The sequence below is a fragment of the Capricornis sumatraensis genome, chromosome 17 (genome assembly GCF_032405125.1).
Source record: "Capricornis sumatraensis isolate serow.1 chromosome 17, serow.2, whole genome shotgun sequence".
In the NCBI taxonomy this organism is placed as follows: Eukaryota; Metazoa; Chordata; class Mammalia; order Artiodactyla; family Bovidae; genus Capricornis; species Capricornis sumatraensis.
Genome location: NC_091085.1, coordinates 76,777,489 through 76,797,811, shown reverse-complemented (window position 1 = coordinate 76,797,811; position 20,323 = coordinate 76,777,489). Strand labels below are relative to the sequence as shown.

Here is a 20,323-nt window from a genome sequence, read left to right as displayed (position 1 = left end):
GTTTATGGTAAGAAGTAAGTGGGACACTTTTCATTAAAAAATTAACATACTCAGAAACTTAACACAAGGCTTAACAGTAAATACTCAATTAGTGTTACTTATGATTTTGTGAAAACCTGATCTTAATGCTGAACAACGTACCAATAAACACTTACTACATATCAATTATATTCAAAATGTTGTTTTAAGGTGGGTTTTTATGCTGGCTTTCCAGCAGCATAAAGCAATGAGGAGGTAAAAACGAATGCTGCTGATCTGTAGGGCCACGCAGCACACTCACCACAGAATACTCCGCTGCCTGAACTCCAGGGCAGTGGTCTGCATCTGAAGTTTAGTCCTACGGAAAACCACGTAGATCAACCAGGACTTCCAGGCCTGTCGCATCTTTTGCTTTGCATCTAGATGCACCAAAAAGAGTTCCAAGAAGGGGTTAGGAGAGATGGATTACTCTGGCTTAAGACAAAAAAAGCTCAGAGGCTCTCAGACGGGTCCCTCCTCTGAGTATCTAAATTCCTCCAGTCTTCCAGTGCCCTCTGCTGGAAAAGTTATGAAGCTCCACAAAGTTAATAAAGATGCAAGATGCAAGGAACAGTTACGCAAGTGATGACATTTACAAAACATTTAAAGGAAAACCAATGCGCTGTGCTGTTCAGATATCTCTAAACGTCCTTATTTTTTGTAGAGTTATATACTCTTCAATATCTACACATGAAATAACAAAGGAAGCAGGAAGTGAATGGGGATATGGACGTAACAAGACTAGTGAGCTGATAATTGGAAGCTGGGTGATGGGCACACACAAGTTCATTATTCTATCTTTCCATTTTGTAGATTTTTAAAATTTCCATTAACATAAGGTTAATGGAGTAGGAAATGGCACCCCACTCCAGTATTCTTGCCTAGAGTATCCCCGAGGATAGAGGAGCCTGGTGGGCTACAGTCCATGGGGTCGCAAAGAGTCAGACACAACTGAAGCTACTTAGCAATATAAGGTTAAAAGGGAAGTCATAATATAAAATTTGCTGTTTGAAACAATATTTGTAAAGTAGAACAGGCAAGGTGAAAAGGAAAGGATACTATCTGTATTTATTTGTGAGACAAAATAAAAAGGGCCAGTAATGATCCCAGAGCAAAGAGAATTTACTACATACAGGAGGTACAAAGGACAGGCCTTCCTTTATAGTAAATTCCATTTTCACTGTGAGAGTCATTACTGGAGAAGTTTTTTTTTTTTTTAGAACACAAAGGAGAAAATAAAAATATGTAAAACATTTTCAGCACATTCTCTAAAATGTGGACAAGGAGGACTACAGCTCTACTTTGTATTTCATAGTTGTTGACAAATCACATCAAAAAGATGAAAAAGAATTTAATATGTAGCTTCCTTGGGCCTCCCTGGTGGCTCAGAAGATAAAGAATCTGCCTGCAAAGCAGAAGACCCAGGTTTGATCCCTGGGTCAGAAAGATCCCCTGGAGATGGGAATGGCAAACCACTCCAGCATTCTTGCCTGGATAATTCCATGGACCAGGTGAGCCTGGTGGGCAACAGGTCCATGGTGTTGCAAAGAGGCGGACACGACTGAGCGACTTTCACTTCATAGTTTTCTGAGGGCCCACCCCAGCCTTCCGGAATCAGCACATCTCAGGGAAAAAGGACTAGCATGGCACTGTGGTTTTAGAGTACAGGCTGCTAAGACAGACAAGCTGGGCCTGAGTACTGTCCTTGTCACTTGGCTAAGTAACCCCACACAAGTTCCTCACCTGCAAACTGGCGCCTCCTTTAGAGGTACATTTGCAAACAGGGAGGCCTGGCGTGCTGTGGTTCATGGGGTTGCAAAGAGTCGGACACGACTGAGTGACTGAACTGAAATGAGATTATCTATGAAAAGGAGAAATTAAATGAAAAGAGATGAAAGAAGAGGGCCTTATATAACATTTACTGTTAGGCAGTGACAAAGAAGAATGCAAGCGACCGCTCAGGGAGACGTGCTATAAGAGAAGGCAGCTGAAGGCCGCGGGCATGGGGAAGCCATTCCCGAGTGAGGCTTCTCTCTTAGCTATGGGAAGAGCAGGTCTATGCAGGGTGCAGTGGACAAGGCGTCCAAGGGACCTGCTGAGTTTGAGGGGCCTACAGGGTGTTCATGGTTATGAGAAATAGCAGGAGGTTACATTATCATTCAATATGCCTTTTTCCCTTAGATTTACCCATACGGGTTTCTGAGTTCAACTCACAGAGAAACTAGATAACAACCAGAGCTGAACTGTCACAAGATCACTAAGGGCCAACCTGGACCGAGAAGGCCAGAAGCCAGCAGTGTGACCTGACACACGGTGGCAAGACAGACAGCAGCCCCAAGTGCTGTGGGAGAAACACGGCCAGCACGCTGCAGCAGCAGGGTGGGAACCTGCTGATCTGTTCACACAAATCATGCTGACCTGAGTCCTAAGTGCCCAAACCATGCCGCATGGAGACAAACCATGGGGACATGATCACAGGAGCTCCTGCTGAGAAATCACACGGGCACAGGAAGGGGAGTCAAACAACTCTTCCCTTTGACTCAGTGATTCTCTCCCAAAGACAATGTACTTGTCCTTCACAGAAAACTTTCCTTCTGAAAGTAACCCTGGGCTCTCAGTAAACTAGGAAAAGGGAGGGATCTTACTCAACTTGATAACAAATATCTACAAGAAGCCTATACCATACTCAATGGTGAGGAACTCAAAGGCGTTTCTGCTAACCAAGTGTACAGCAAGGATGACTCCACTCACCACCTCTATTCAGCACCTCAAGTTCCCGACCCAGGGACTGAACCCAGACCATGGCAGACAAAACGCCAAATCCTAACCATGAGACCACCAGGGAACTCCCACTACGACCACTACTAAGTCGCTTCAGTCGTGTCCGACTCTGTGCGACCCCAGAGATGGCAGCCCACCAGGCTCCCCCGTCCCTGGGATTCTCCAGGCAAGAACACTGGAGTGGGTTGCCATTTCCTTCTCCAATGTATGAAAGTGAAAAGTGAAAGTGAAGTCGCTCAGTCGTGTCCAACCCTCAGCGACCCCATGGACTGCAGCCTTCCAGGCTCCTCAGTCCATGGGATTTTCCAGGCAAGAGTACTGGAGTGGGGTGCCACTGCCTTCTCCAGGGAACTCCCAATAAAGTCTTAATAAAGGGGTGGGGGAGCAAAAACAAGTAAATGGAGGCATTTTCTTTAGCATGGACTTCCTCTTCTCACCATGATTCTCGGCTCTCAGGTACTTGCTCCTCACCTCCCGTTGCTGATACACGTAGGTCTTCCAGGTCTGGAACATCAGGCTGTACAAGTAATATCTGAGGAGCCACAAAAGCAAGCGGTGTTTCTTTAAAACAAAACAACTCTTAATCTGACATACCCAGTCCGTTCTGCACACAGGAAAAATTAACAGAACACTTCTGACACAGAAAAGCCAATCCATATCCTAAGCTGGGCTGCCTTGGTAGCTCAGCGGTAAAGAACCCGCCTGCCAAGCAGGAGACATGGGTTCAATCCCTGGTTGGGACGATCCCCTAGAGAAGGAAATGTCAACCCACTCCAGCATTCTTGCCTGGAAAATGCCTTGGACACAGGAGCCTGGAGGGCTACAGTCCATGGGGTCATAAAGAACGACTGAATAGCAACATATCCTAAGCTAAAGCTGCATTTCCTACAGTCTCGGTGAAATTTGTCCCCCTTGACGGAGAGTGTTCTCCGCACCTTATGCTATCACTAAGGGGAAAAAGGCATGAATTACCTGAGCGTGACTTCATCTTCAGCACCCACAGAGCTGCAGCATTTGGAACGACAGTCATCTCTTACTCACCCATGCCGCGGACAATACCAGCTCTGCTTTGCACTAGAACATGGTCAGTGTCCTCCTTTGTCTTTTCCTCCTCCGTACACACATTATCCACAGGACTGTCAGTCCCTCCATCTCTTCACTATCCCATTTCCTAAGACTTGATTTCATACTCTGCCAGCTTATTAGAACAATTCAACACTGTCTATGTGAAAGTGAAAGTGAAAATCGCTCAGTCACGTCTGACTCTTTGTGACCCCATGGACTATATGGAATTCTCCTAGCCAGAATACTGGAGTGGGTAGCCTTTCCCTTCTCCAGGGAAACCCAGCTCTCCCGCATTGCAGGCAGATTCTTTAGCAGCTGAGCTACAAGGGAAGCCCAAGAATACTGGAGTGGGTGGTCTATCCCTTCTCCAGCAGATCCTCTTGACCCAGGAATCAAACTGGGGTCTCCTACAATGCAGGCAGATTCTTCACCAACTGAGCCACCAGGGAAGCCCCTAATTAAAACACTGTCTAGACTTTATCTGAGATATCTATAAATCAGAAACCCTACCCCAGAGAGCCTAAAGACGTGATTATGAGTGAATACCATTTGGAAAAGATACAGTGTGTGAAACATATTAAGTTTTTACTTGTAAAAAAGGTATAGAAAATATGTATGTGATAGAATTCCCAATTTTTACTTTTTTCACTTATCCCTGGGAATACAAATGTCACAGATTAAGAGTTTCTTCTATCACTAAAAAATAAATAATTTTTTAAAGTTTGTTTTCTTTCTTTTCTATTTTCTTTTTTAATTTAAATTTTATTTTATTTGGCTGTGTTGTGCAGCATGGAGGATCTTAGTTCCCTGACCAGGGACCAAACCCATGACCCCTGCAATTGGGAATATGGAGTCTTAACCACTGGACTGTCAGAGAAGTCCCTCTTTTCTGTTTTCTTAAGGTTCTATATTGGGCATATACTTCCTCCCAAGCAATATAAATTAAAGCAACTCCACTGGTTTAGAAAACAGAACTGGAAATTACACAGCAGCGGGAGTTGGTGAGGAAACGTCTGTTCTAATCATTAGCATGACCGGTACATAATGGTTGCCTGAATTAGAGGGTTACCTCTGTGTGTGTAAGTTCACATGCATACAGTACTGTGTCCTTGGGTTTAAGTTAGGACTCTGAGCTTGCTCACTCTAAAAAGAATTTGAAGAAAAACAGAAAATACAAACCTCTTCTCCTTATAAGGATGGTCCAACAACCACAAATTCAATCTCTGAGACACACCACATTACCAGGATGAAAAAGAAAACCGTAAGATCAACCGTAATACTACCAAAAATCATCTATAGATTCAATGCAACCCCGACCAAGATTCCAATCTCATTTTTACTGAAGTAGAAAAAACAATCCTATAAGTTACATGGAACTACAAAAGACCTCAAATAGTCAAAGCTATCCTCAGGAAGAACAAAGCAGGAGACGTCACACTGCCTGTTTTCAAGCTACACTATAAAGCGGCAGCATACAAGGTCATAGGCTTCCTTGGTGGCTCAGACAGTAAAGAATCCACCTGCAGTGCAGGAGATTCGGGTTCGATCCCTGGGTTGGGAATATCCCCTGGAGGAGAGCATGGCAATCCAGTCCAGAATTCTTGCCTGGAGAATCCCCATGGACAGAGGATCCTGGCGGGCTACAGCCCAAGAGGTTGCAAAGAGTCAGACACGACTGAGCAACTAAGCACAGCACATACAATGTCACGGCATAAAAAACACAGAGACCAATGGAACAGAATCCAGGGCCTCCGAATCAACCCAAATATATGCAGTCAGCTAATACTTGACAACGGAGCCAAGAATCAACGGGGGAAAACACAGTCTCTAAAATAAATGGTGCTGGGAAAACTGGATACTCACATGTAAAAGAATGAAACTAGACCCCTATCTAACACCACTCACAAAAATTAAAGAGAAATGGATTAAAGACTTAAATGCAAGACCATGGAATTCCCAGGAGAAAACAACACAAGAAAAAAGGTCCTTCACATAGCAATGTGAAGCCAAGAATCTTAGCAATGATTCTTTGGGTATGATACCTAAAGCACAAGCAACAACATAAAAAATAAACAACTAGGACCACAGTAAACCAGAAGGCTTATGCACAGCAAAATACAGTCAACAACGTGAAAAAGACAACCTACAAAATGGGAAAAAATATTTGCAACCCATATATCTGATAAGGGATTAATATCCAAATATATAAAGAACTCACACAACTCAACAGCAAAAAATCAAATGATCCAATTTAAAAGTGGTCAAAGGTAAAGATAAAAGACTGAAAAGTGAGGTTACTTTTTTTATTAGGCAACAAAAATTAAGCCTTTGGGGTGCTCAAAAGTCCTATGGTAGGAAAAACAACAATATGTATTAAATGGAAGTAAATACTGTTCCAGAATCCCCAGTGTTTTCGTCTTTATCCAATCTAAAAATTATACAACTTCCTTTAACCATTCTTTTTCTAAATGAGCATTAATGCACTGCATGTGTTTAATACACTAATTCTCAACAAACATAAATAAAAGTGGGCAAATGACCTAAACAGACATTTCCTCAAAGTAGATACACGAACAGGCAACAGGTACATGAAAAGATACTTAAAGATAACTAGTCATCAGGAAAATACAAATCAAAACCACAATGAGATATCACCTCATACCTCTAGGCCATCACCAAAAGGACAAGATAGAATAATAATGCTGTGCATCTGAAATTTATACAATGCTATAAACCAATTTTACCTCAATTTAAAAAAAAGTAGGAAATTAGGTCTCCCTAAAATAAGAGATTTAGAAAAAAAAAGATAAATGCTTATGAAGATACAGAGAAAAGGGAACCTTGCGATCTGCTGGTATGATTTGTAAACTGGTAATAGCGACTAAGGAAAACAGTATGCAGGATCTTCCAAAAATTAAAAATAGAACTACCAGACAATCCAGCAATCCCACTTCTGGGAATATATCCAAAGGAAACAAAAACACTAACTTGAAAATATATCTGCACGACCCTGTTCATAGCAGCATTACTTACAAAAGCCAAGCAAGACAGGGCAACAAAGAAAGAGTCCACAGATGGATGAATGGGTAAAGCTGTATCTATTAGGTTGGTCAAAAAGCTCATTACGGAAAAAACAACCAACTTTCTGGCCAACCCAAATACATAAAGTGGAATCTGTTCAACCATTTAAAAATGAGGAAATTCCACAAAAACTAATATATATATATATATATATATATATATATATATATATATAAAAGAGGAAATCCTGTCATTTTTGACAACATGGATGGAATTTGAAGGCATTAAGCTAAGAGAAGTATGTCACAGAAAGACAAACATTGATCTCACGTGTGCATTCTTTAAAAAAAAAAACTGAGAGAAAGATCAGATTTGTGGCTTACCAGAGGCATGGGGGTTAGGGGAGCGGCCCACAGGTACCAACTTCCAGGTACAACACTAATAAGTTCTGGGGATACAGGTACAACATGATGACTACACTTACCACTGCGGTATGAAATATATGACAGTGGTTAAGAGAATATATGATAATTGTTAGAATAAATCCTGAAAGTTCTCATTACAAGGAGAAAATTTTTTCCTCATTGTTTTTCATTGCAGTTATATGAGATGATGAATGTTAACTAAATTTATCATGGCAATCATTTCACAATATATAAGTCAAATCTCTATTCTGTACACCTAAAACTCATGCAGTAATTAAATATATATATACAGTAATTAATAAATAATTATATATGTCAATTATAGCTCAATAAAACTAGGAAAAAAAGACTTATTGATCTAGGATCATGCCAACAAGTAATTATTTGATAATGTGTACCAGTAAAATTCCCTGGTGGCTCAGCTGATAAAGAATCCACCTGCAATGCGGGAGACCTGGGTTCAATCCCTGGGTTGGGAAGATCCCCTGGAAAAGGGAAAGGCTACCCGCTCCAGTATTCTGGCCTGGAGAATTCCACGGACTGTATAGTCCATGGGGTTGCAAAGAGCTGGACAAGACTGAGCGACTTTCACTTCACTTCACCAGTAAAATTAAAGTAATATAACATGAAATCTGACCTGTAGTGACAGTCAGCTCGAACACGGAGTTTCCACTCTCGATGGGAAACCCACCACTCTTCTTTCCACTCTTCAAAGACCTTTCGCAGAATCTTTTGTTCATAGTAAAGCCTACAGCAGTGAAAAATAAAAACTCAGAGACACACACCTGATGATGTTGGAGCTGATATCTATTCCCAAATTTCTGCTTCCTATGGTCATTGCTTTCTCACAGAAAACTGGCTCATTATTCGATAACACCAAAATATACATTACTTTCAATGGAAAAGAACCACACCCCTTTGCACAAGTACTTCCTTCTACCATCGACTCTCCATCTATTTCCTTTCTTTCCTTCCTTCCTTTCTTTCCTCTATTTCCTTTCCTTCCTTTCTTTAGTGAGGTTTCCCCAGAACCTCACTAAAATAACAGCAAACACTTTAAAAAGGTGTAAGCCCACAAAGAAAGAGAAAAGAGACAACGATGTTAAACAAGAGACGCCAACAAATCTTAGACAACGGAAAGCAGGCAGGAGGGCGGCAACTGAATCAACAGGTGAGAGAGAGAGAACTCGGTTTCTGGGGGGCAAGAGGCAAGGGCATGGTGGCACAGACCCAAGAAAGGGGTGGGAATGAGCGGCATCAGGAAGTGCAGAGTCCTGGGTTGGGGAGAAAACACAGGATTCTTTTGCAGGTCTGTAAGAAGAGGTTAGGCCCCTGGACCCCATTATTCACATGGGCAGAGACTCAGGCTTCTCTCTGGAGAGAATGAACCTGAGTGTCACTGCACCCTCCAACACCAGGCAGAGCTCAAGAGACGGTCCTAAACCAAGAGACTACGCACCGAACAATGAGACCCACATTCCCCCTCCTCTGCCTGCCGCCAAGTCTGTAACCACCGCCTCCACTCCACTCCACCTCAACCCTGAAGGAGTTTGGAGGATTCTCTCCTCTGGAGAAAGCTGATCAGCCTAAGGGAAAAAGCTTTCCGATACTGAAAGATGGTGGTCTCCCAGTGAAACTGTCAAAAGCCTAAAGGGAAACCCTCAATTTACAAGTCCCTATGCATACAAATATAATAGATGTATCTATTTCTAAATTTGAGTTTTAGTGCCTAACTCTTAAACGTGGGCTGACAATAATAGGATCTCTGACGTTTGAGGAAAGGCTCTCACCTGCGACAGTGAACAAAGGCACACACAAAAAAGAAGCTTAGAAGAAAGAGAGCAAAAATCTTAAAAACAAATCACTACATTAACCTCAAAAAGTTATAAGCCTCGAGGATGTCATTATTATTATTTTTTGAAGCTTTTGAATTTGTTACCATATTGCTTCTATTTCATGTTTTGGGTTTTTGGCTGTGAGACATGTGGAATCTTAGCTCTCTGACCAGGGATCAAACCCACATTCCCTACATTGGAGGGTGAAGTCTTAACCAAGGGACTGCCAAGGAAGTCCTTTTCTTTTTTTTTCAAAGGAACATTCATAGAACAAAAAAAAAAAAGAACTCTTAGAAATTAAAGCTACGATGGCAGAAATAAAAAAAAGACAAGATCCACAGACAGTTAAAACGAAGTTGGCTGGCCTAACAATTAAAACAAAAAAAGCCACAGTAAGGACTCTGGTTTTTACCGTCAGCAGGACAGGAAACAGCCCTTGTTCTGCGTAAAGATATTGACTAAGGACGAGGCTGGAAGCAGGAGTCCAGGGATGAGGCTCCAGGAGTCATTCAAGGGAGACACGATGATGGCCTGAAGCACCGTGGTGGCAACTAGAGGTGCTGGAAGGAGCTCGAGTCTGCGTCTACTCTGCAGGCTGAATCACCCTAATTTTGGCATTTGGTACCGCAATTGGGGTGTGAGGGAATAAGAGCTAGTAACGAGGACCCCCAGGTTTCTGACCCGAGTCTCTGGAAGGATGGGTGTTTCCTTTACTGGAGAGGGGAAGACTCGGCAGGGAGGCCTGTGAGGAACATCCAGACTTTGGCTATGGACACGCTGAGCCGTGACGTCGAGCTGGGGCAGGCAGCAGTGTCACGCGGGCAGCAGTCCAGAGTTCAAGAGAGAGGTCTGGGCGAGTGTGAACCTCTGGGGATCGTCTGGGATTTGATGAGGTTGCCAGCAGGAGCGGGACGCAGACAGAGAGGCAGTGCGCGGACTGGGGCTGTGGGACTCGGGTGAGGAGGGACCAACAGAAGAGGGCGGGAGCGGCAGAGGCGGAGGAGAGAGAGGGCGGCCACCTGGGGGCTGGGGGAGAGGACAGAACGGTGGGCTGGCCAGGGCTCCCGGGTGAGTCAAGCGAGAGGAAATTCACAAGTGACTTTAGCAAAAGTAGTGAACTTACCAAGATCAATGGTGAACCCTTCTTAAATGAATGAGGCAAAGAAATAGAGGAAAATAATAAAATGGGAAAGACTAGAGATCGCCTCACGGAAACTGGAGATATCAAGGGAACATTTCATGCAAGGATGGGCATGATAAAGGACATAATCAGCAAGGATCTAACAGAAGCAGAAGAGGTTAAGAAGAGGTGGCAAGAATACACAAAAGGACTGTGCAAAAATGGTCTTAATGACCGAAATAAATACAATGGTGCGGTCACTCACCTAGAACCAGACATCCTGGAGTGTGAAGTGGGCCTTAGGAAGCATTACTACAAACAAAGCTAGTAGAGGTGATGAAATTCCAGCTGAACTGTTTCAAATCCTAAAAGATGATGCTGTTAAAAATCTGCACTCAAAATGTCAGCAAATTTGGAAAACTCAGCAGTGGCCACAGGACGGGAAAAGGTTAGTTTTCATTCCAATTCCAAAGAAGGGCGAGGCCAACGAATGTTCCAACTACCGTGAAATTATGCTCATTCCACATGCTAGTAAGTTTACACTCAAAACCCTTCAAGCTATGTTTGAGCAACGTGCGAATCAAGAACTTCCAAATGTACAGATGGGATTTGAAGAAGCAGAGGAACCAGAGATCAAATTCCCAACATTCACTGGATCGTGGAGAAAGCAAGAGAGTTCCAGAAAAACATCTACTTCCACTTGACTGCCTACACTAAACCCTATGACTACGTGGATCATAATAAACTATGGAAAAGTCTTAAAGACATGGGATACCAGAACACCTTACCTGCCTCCTGAGAAACATGTATGTGTGTCAAGAAGCAATAGGCGGAACCAGACATGGAAAAAATGACTGGTTCAAAACTGGGAAAGGAGTACAACAAGGCTGTATATTGTCACTTTGCTTACTTGACTTGTATGCAAAATGCTAGACTAGATGAAGCACAAGTTGGAATCAAGACTGCCAGGAGAAATATCAATAACCTCAGATACGCAGATGACACCATCCTTACGGCAGAAAGCAAAGAGGAACTAAAGAGCCTTTTGATGAAAGTGAAAGAGGAGAGTGAAAAAGCTGGCTTAAAACTCAACATTCAAAAAACTAAGATCATGGCATCCAGTCCCATTTCTTCATAGTAAATAGAAGGAGAAAAAGTGGAAGCAGGGCAGATTTTATTTTCTTGGGCTAAAAAAAAAAAACCACTGTGGATGGTGACTGCAGCCATGAAATTAAAAGACACTTGCTTCCTGGAAGAAAAGCTATAACAAACATAGACAGAGTATTAAAAAGCAGAGATGTCACTTTGCCAACAAAGGCCCATAGAGTCAAAGCTATGGTTTTTCCAGTCTTCATGTACAGATGTGAGTTGGATCATAAAGGAGGCTGAATGCCAGAGAATTAATGCTTTCTAACTGTGGTGCTGGAGAAGACTCCTGAGAGTTCCTTGGACTGTAAGGAGATCAAACCAGTCAATCCTAAAGGAAATCAACCTTGAATATTCACTGGAAGGACAGATGCTGAAGCTCCAATACTCTGGCCACCTGACGCAAAGAGCCAACTCATTGGTAAAGACCCTGATGTGGAGAAAGACCGAGGGCAGGAGGACAGGCAGACAGCAGAGGATGAGACGGTTGGACAGCATCACCACCTCAACGGACACGAGTCTGAGCAAACTCTGGGAGGACAGGGGAGCCTGGCGTGCTGCAGCCCATGGGGTCGCAAAGAGTCAGGCACAACTTAGCGCCTGAACAACAACAAAGTGACCTCACAAAAGTAAAACCAGTTTTGGTGGCAAGGTGGGAAGCGAAAGCCTCGTGAGGTGGGTCTGAGACTACGAAAGGAGGTGCTGCAGAGCCTGGGGATGTTCGGATGTGAGCTGAAGGGCAGCAGAGAGATGGAGAACTAGCTGCAGGCGGAAGCAGCATCAGAGAGGCTTCTTTCTCAGGACAGGAAAATAATCGCATTCTATGCTGGTGCAAATGATCCAGTAAAGAGGGAAAAATCAACGCAGAAAAGAGAGGGGGGAAAAACACCGCGAGTGCGATGGCCTGGCGTAGGCACGGGCAAGTGCAGCGCCGGAAGACCTCGCCAGAGATGAGAACGTGGACAGCTCATCTGCCGCACGGCAGGGAAAGCAAGCCACGTGGCAGCAGACGCTGGCCGTGGGGAGGTGGAGTGGTCTCCTCTGTTACTCCTATTTTCTCAAGAAAATAAGAAGCAAGGCCTCGGTTAAGAATGAGGAATAAATGTTGATAAACTACTCTAAATGGAAGTGATGTTTTTATCTACTTCCCAAATTAGCTGAGTAATTTTGTTCAGATCTTCTCTTCAGAAAGAGAAGTGACTACTTCCTACCTAAGGCGGCCTTACCTAAGGATCCATACTATTATTATTTTTGCCCTTACTAATTCAGTGGTTATTCTGGTTCCATATATTAATAGTCAAACATAAAACAACTATGGTTTATAGAAGTCAAAACATTCTCCAAGCACATAAAGGCATTATTCTCAAACTTCTGGTGTGATACCATTCTCTTCTAATGTTCCTGAAAGCGAGATATAAATAATTCAATATAGGAAAAAAAACCAAAAAAAAGCGGGGGGGGGGGGAGATCAATACGCCCAACCTTGCCCAAAGTTATAACCCACTTGATTTAAAAAGAGATTGCAAGTTGAAAATACCCACTCCGTCACAAATTTCAAAGTCAATGAAAACACAGTATCAGAATTATAATTCTGGTAGATGCTTAGAGAACAAACTTTCTCAATTTTACAATTTGAGAAACAGAGGCCCAGAGTCGTAACTTAATCTCAGATCAAGCGATTATCTAGGGTCTGGTTAAGAACCAAAACTCGGGCCTCCTAAAACCCAGCCCAGTATTCTTTCCTCGATCCCTGCCACCACTCAAGTGCAAAGAAAGGAACAAGAGTACAACATGAACGCTCTGATGCAGAGAGGCAGACGTGGTTCACAGATACCCAACACCCCCTGCCCAGCCTCTACTTCCTCACTAGCATCCACTAGAAAGGCTGGGAAGGGTTTTGTTCCAGCCTCTTCTGTAGCTAGAGTTCCATGACAGAGCTCCAGCCAATGAGACAAAAGCAGAATGCAGCTGGGGGTTTTAGGCAAGTTTTGCCTTCCTGATAAAGAGACAGGTCGAGCTGATACGACCCTTCCTTGCCCTTTCTGTGCAAAGCCAGAACAGTCACCTGGCAACTATGCAGCGTCATCTCTGAGGATAAAGGGCCAATATGCTCAGGATGGTGAACTGAAAAGTATCTGAAAGTCTGAGTCTCTGATGACATCCCCAAACAGCTGTTGTTCAGTCACTAAGTCGTGTCCAACTCTATGCAACCCCATGGACTGCAGCACAGCAGGATTCCTTGTCCTTCACTGTCTCCTGAAGTTTGCTTAAATTAATGTCCATTGAGTCGGTGACGCCATTAAGCCCTCTCATCCTCTGCACCCCCTTCTCCTTTAGCCTTCAATCTTTCTCAGCATCAGCATCTTTTCCAACCAGGCTGTGAGAACAACCAAATCCTGATTTGCATAAGCCATCTTCTGACTTTCTCTAACTTGGAGTCAAATGCATTTCTAACACAATTAGCATCTCCCAATACTTGGTATATAAATAGGCATTATTTGAAGAGGTTTCCAGTTAAATGAGTCAAATTTAAGTTATAAAAAAATTAAGCAGGAAAAGAATTTGGGGAAGAGAGTGAAGGCAGCCACATAGTTTTTCAATCTCTGAATCCTTATAAAACACACACAGAAACCATGCAGAAAAACCAAAAACTCACGTATCAACTACAACAAAACCAGGTGCCAAGGTAACCCTAAAAACCCAAAATGCAAGCAGGTGAGGACAAGTCACCCCAGTCAGAGGACCCCCATTCGTAGAGAAGAAAGTGGGGCTCCTGGGCACAAGGCCTTTGTGTCCTTCATTTCTTTGCTTGCAGGAAACAGCCTTCACTCAGCCTCCATGACCTTCCCTGGGTTCCAATGGGCAGATTCAAGCGGCCGTTAATTAGGGAAGGGAGAGGATGGGAGACCAAGGAGAAAAGAACAGTCGAGAGCAGGCTTGGGGCAGGGTCCTGTTTCCCCATCAAAGGACCCACATGGCAGCATCCCTGAGCTGCTCTGTGGACATTAAACCCCCTTCAGGCGGGAGAAGTTAATGACTGATACACAGCATGCAGACCCCAGACCAGCAGGACCTGAAGGGTGATGACATGGACCCCTACTTGCCACACCACCAGGCCATCAGAAGGGTGTCCACGAGCTGATCACGCTCTCCTTGAACAATTATTATAAAGCCTGTCACTGTATTCCCCAAGTTGGGACACTTGGGTTTGAGGGATTAGCCCACTGTGTCCCCCTCTGCCTGGCAAAGCAATACAGCTATCTTTTTCGGCTTCTCCTGGAATTCTGTGTCCAAGATTTGATCCAGCACCAGAGTACAGAGAGGCTGAGCTTTCGGCATCAAAAGGAGCAATGAAGGTGGTATCTGAGGAGCCTGAGGACAGGAGAGCCTAAATCAGCCGGTGAGAAGTCACTGCAAAGTGCGGAGGCCCAACTTGAGGCCAGCAGCTGAAACAGGGAGGAGTTTTGTGCTCTCCAAAATCAGAGCTCACGTGAGAGCTGAAGGTGCTGACCTCAGATCCTACAGTCCCCAAACCAAGCTGACCCCAAAATCAGACAGGGATTCATGCTGAGGAGGAAGTGCTGGGAGCAGAATAGACATTGAGCAGGAAAGGGACAAGGAGGCAAGGAAACCGAGGATCAGACCAGGCGTGGTTAAGAGGAGCAAGCCTTCACACCTGTGGACACCACGAAAGGGACAGAAGAGGGAGTTCTGTGATATCAGCAAGCTTAACTAAAGCTCACTCCTCTCTAAAAGTCCAGAAAAATTAATTTCACATAAAAAAGAGCAATAGAAAAGTAACTGAGGTCCAATTCTATACAAAGTTACTGTAGGAGAAAAGGAGAGTCACAGGCCTATGGACAAAAGATTCTTGACAGTCCCTTGGAAAGAAAGGAGATGAAACCAGTCAATGCTAAAGGAAATCAACCCTGAATATTCATTGAAAGGACTGATACTGAAGCGGAAGCTCCAACACTTTGGCCACCTGATGCGAACAGATGACTTACTAGAAGAGACCCTGATGCTGGGAAAGATTGAAGGCGGGAAGACAAGGGGACAACAGAGGATGAGATGGCTGGATGGTATTATCGACTCAATGGACGTGAGTTTGAGCAAACTCCAGGAGATGGTGATGGACAGGGAAGCCTGGAGTTATGTGGGCCGTGGTGTCACAGAGTCTGACATGATAGAGATACTGAACAGCAACAATGGATAAGAAAATTATTCCAGAAAGACATGCCACAAAACGGGGGGGAGGAAACAAACAAGAAAACCACCAACCAGCCCTATAACCTATCTCAAAATGAGCTAAAAGACTTAAAAAAAAAATAAATCCACACCCAGGTATACCATATTAAATCTTCAAGAAATAAGACAAACACTGAATCTTCAAAAGGTCAACAGCATGCAAATGCAAGTCAGGAGACAATGGAGTGTCTTCAAAGAACTGGGGAGAAAACTGGTAACGCAGACTTCCTGTAACCAGTGAGGTTATCTTTCAAAAATGAAAGCAAAGTAAAAACATTTTTAGACAAAATCTGAGAGGATTCATCACAAGCAGACCTACTTTTTGATCCCTGGTTGGGGGAACTAAAATCCCACATGTTGCATGATGCAGCCAAAAGAAAAAAATATAGTCCTGAAGATTTTATAATGTAAACTGAATTAAAATCCCTTACAGTAGGGCACATAAATGGGGACAGAGACAGGCAGAATTAAAGTGACCAAAGGAACCGACCTTGTTTGGGGAGAGGGTAAAAAAACCAGTTAACATTAGACCCGGAAAAGTTAAACACATGTGTTAGGGCAGTCAGTATAAGAAGAATGAAAGAGTGTGTAACTTCCAAGCTAACACAGGGAAGGTAAATAAAATATTCAACTGAGTCAAAAAAACAAACCAAAACAAAAGACTTCCTGTGCAAGCCTGATTAGTTCTCCCAGGGGCAACAAGAAAGAAAGACACACACAAAAAAGATTTCCTTGAAGGCTGAAGAGCTCCCCAGGCAGCAAAGGGCAGGGCAGGGTCCGAGGGAAGGAGGAGCAGCAGAAGAGGGCTATGCCTGATCCCCAAGGCTGCGAGGAGCTGGTGCCACCCTGGGAGCTTCCCTGGTAAAGACCCAGGGAGAAGATGGGAGCTGCAAGGCCCTCCCACCAGGTATACAGGGAAAAAGATTTCAGAGAACACAGACAAGAGCTGAATTTGTTCGAGAGACTCTGAATCAAGAGACCTTGATTTTCCAGGTCAGGAAAGCTACTCTGTCAGAAAAAGGAGAAGGCACAGCAAGAAGAGGGGGAAGGGGTGAGAACCCGTTAACATTCCAGCTTTTAAAAACACAGTATAGAATGGGAACGACTAGAGATCTCTTCAAGAAAACTAGAGATACCAAGGAAACATTTCATGCAAAGATGGGCACAATAAAAGACGGAAATATCACGGACCTAACAGAAACAGAAGAGATTAAGAAGAGGCGGCAAGAATACACATAAGAACTATACAAAAAAGGTCTTAATGACCTGGATAACCAGAATGGTGTGGTCACTCACTTTGAGCCAGACACCCTGGAGCGTGAAGTCAAGTGGGTCTTAGGAAGCATGACTACGAACAAAGCTGGTGGAGGTGATGGAATTCCAGTTAAGCTATTTCAAATCCTAAAAGATGATGTTGTTACCAAGTGCTGCACTCAATATGCCAGCAAATTTGGAAAACTCAGCAATGGCCATAGGACTGGAAAAGGTCAGTTTTTATTCCAATCCCAAATGCCAAAGGATGTTCAAACTACTGTACAATTGCACTAATTTCACACGCTAGCAAGGTAATGCTCAAAATCCTTCAAGCTAGGTTTCTACCGTACACTTCACTTCACTGAAGTAAACAATAGTTCACTTCAACAGTGAACCAAGAACTTCTAGGTGTACAAGCTGGATTTAGAAAGGCAGAGGAATCAGAGATCAAACTGCCAACATCTGATGGGTCATTGAAAAAGCAAGGGAATACCAGAAAAACACCTACTTCATTGCCTATGCTAAAGCCTTTGACTGTGTGGATCACAACAAACTGTTGAAGATTCTTAAAGAGATAGGAATACCAGACCACCTTACCTCCCTCCTGAGAAACCTGCCTGTGGGTCAAGAAGCAACATTTAGAACCCTACATGGGTGCTCGCTTCGGCAGCACATATACTAAAATTGGAACGATACAGAGAAGATTAGCATGGCCCCTGCGCAAGGATGACACGCAAATTCGTGAAGCGTTCCATATTTTTAGCCAGGACATGGAAACAACCTAGATGTCCATCAGCAGATGAATGGATAAGAAAGCTGTGGTACATATACACAATGGAGTATTACTCAGCCATTAAAAAGAATACATTTGAATCAGTTCTGATGAGATGGATGAAACTGGAGCCGATTATACAGAGTGAAGTAAGCCAGAAAGAAAAACACCAATACAGTATACTAACACATATATATGGAATTTAGAAAGATGGCAATGACGACCCTGTATGCAAGACAGCAAAAAAGATACAGATGTGTATAACAGACTTTTGGACTCAGAGGGAGAGGGAGAGGGTGGGATGATTTGGGAGAATGGCATTGTAACATGTATACTATCATGTAAGAATCGAATCGCCAGTCTATGTCCGACGCAGGATACAGCATGCTTGGGGCTGGTGAACGGTGATGACCCAGAGAGATGTTATGGGGAGGGAGGTGGGAGGGGGGTTCATGTTTGGGAACGCATGTACACCCGTGGTGGATTCATGCCAATGTATGGCAAAACCAATACAGTATTGTAAAGTAAAATTAAGTAAAAATAAAAATTAAAAAAAAAAAAAGAAATTACAATAAACATCTTGGTAATTACCAAAAAAAAAAAGAACCCTACATGGAACAACTGACTGCTTATCAAATACAGATCAAAACCACAATGAGGTACCATCTCACACGGGTCAGAATGGCTGCCATCAAAAAGTCTACAAACAATAAATGCTGGAGAGGGTGTGGAGAAAAAGCAATCTTGTTAGTTGGTGGGAATGCAAACTAGTACAGCCACTATGGAGAACAGTGTAGAGATTCCTCAAAAAACTGGGAACAGAACTGCCATACAACCCAGCAATCCCACTGCTGGGCATACACTCCAAGGAAACCAGAAATGAAAGAGACACGTGTACCCCAATGTTCATCGCAGCACTGTTTATAATAGCCAGGACATGGAAGCAACCTAGATGTCCATAGGCAGACGAATGGATAAGAAAGCTATGGTACATATACACAATGGAATATTACTTAACTACAAAAAAGAATGCATTTGAGTCGGTTCTAATAAGGTAGATAAAATTGGAGCCTATTATATAGAGTGAAGTAAGTCAGAAAGAAAAACACAAATATAGTATATTAACACATATATACAGAACTTAGAAAGATGGTAACAACAACCCTATATGCAAGGCACCAAAAGAGACACAGATGTTAAGAACAGACGTTTGGACTCTGGGAGAAGGCGAGGGTGGGATGATTTGACATAATAGCCCTGAAACACGTACATTATCATATGTGAAACAGATCACCAGGCCAAGTTCAATGCAGGAAGCAGGGCACTCAAAGCTGATGTGCTGGGACAACCCAGAGGGACGGGATGAGGAGCGAGGTGGGAGAGGGGTTCAGGATGGTGGACACATGTACCCCCGTGGCTGATTCACGTCAATGGATGGCAAAACCACCACAACACTGTAAAGCAATTAGCCTCCAATTAAAATAAATAAATTTTTTTTAATCTAAAAAAAAAAAATTGGGAAAGGAGTACAACAAGGCTCTATACTGTCACCCTGCTTATTTAATTTATATGCAGAGTACACCATGTGAAATAGATGCACTCTGATGAATCACAAGCTGAAATCAAGATGGCTGGGAGAAACATCAAGAACCTCAGATATGCAGATGGTCCCACCCTAATGGCAGAAATCAAAGAGGAACTAAAGAGTCTCTTGATGAAAGCGAAAAAGGAGAGTGAAAAAGCTGGCTTAAAATTCAACACTCAAAAAAAGAAAGATTATAGCACCCCGTCCCATCACTTCAAGGCAAACAGATGGAGGAAAAATGGCAACAGTGGCAGACTTCATTTTCTTGGGCTCCAAAATCACTGCGGATGGTGACTGCAGCCATGAAATTAAAAGACGCTTGCTCCTTGGGAAAAAAGCTATGACAAACCTAGACAGCATATTAAAAAGCAGAGACATCACTTTGCCAAAAAGTGTCAAAGCTGTCTTCTCAAAGCTATGGTTTTTCCAGTAGTCATGTACGGATGTGAGAATCAGACCATAAAGAAGGCTGAGTGCCAAAGAATTGATGCTTTTGAACTGTGGTGCTGGAGAAGACTCTTGAGAGTCCCTTGAACAACAAGGAGATCAAACCAGTCAATCTTAAAGGAAATCAACCCTGAATGTTCACTGGAAGGAGTCATGTGGAAGCTGAAGCTCCAATACTTTGGCCACCTGAAGGAAAGAGCTGACTCATTAGAAAATACCCTGATGCTGGGAAAGATTGAAGGTGGGTGGAGAAAGGGGCGACAGAGGACGAGATGCAAAAGATGGCATCACCGACACAACGGGCATGAGTTTGAGCAAGCTCTGGGAGATAGTGAAGGACAGGGAAGCCTGGTATGCTGCAGTCCGTGAGGTCAAAAGAGCTGAACATGATTTAGTGACAGAATAACAACAACCTTCTCAACGGCTCTCAGCTCCCTGAAACATTTCCTACACTGGCCCCTCCCTCCTGCCGTGACCCCAGTGTCTTCCCCGTGTGGTCCACTCTGGGCACTGCAGCCACAGTGATCTTCACCAGCACCCACAGCAGTAGGCGGCAGCCTGGACAAACTGAAGCTGTGGGACTTTCACTTGACTATATTTCATGCC

At 43.5% G+C, this 20,323-nt stretch overlaps 1 protein-coding gene and 1 non-coding gene across 2 annotated transcripts in view; one reads left to right on the top strand and one right to left on the bottom strand.

Moving 5' to 3' along the window:
* Positions 1-20,323, bottom strand: part of SFI1 (SFI1 centrin binding protein) — a 77,672-nt gene that overhangs the window by 46,083 nt on the left and 11,266 nt on the right. The window contains 3 exon segments of the mRNA XM_068989428.1: positions 281-398; positions 3,237-3,331; positions 7,948-8,058. Of these exon segments, the coding sequence (XP_068845529.1) occupies positions 281-398; positions 3,237-3,331; positions 7,948-8,058 (324 nt within the window).
* On the top strand, positions 17,568-17,674 carry LOC138094195 (U6 spliceosomal RNA). The gene has a single exon (XR_011146224.1). It is a non-coding gene; the product is annotated as a U6 spliceosomal RNA (small nuclear RNA).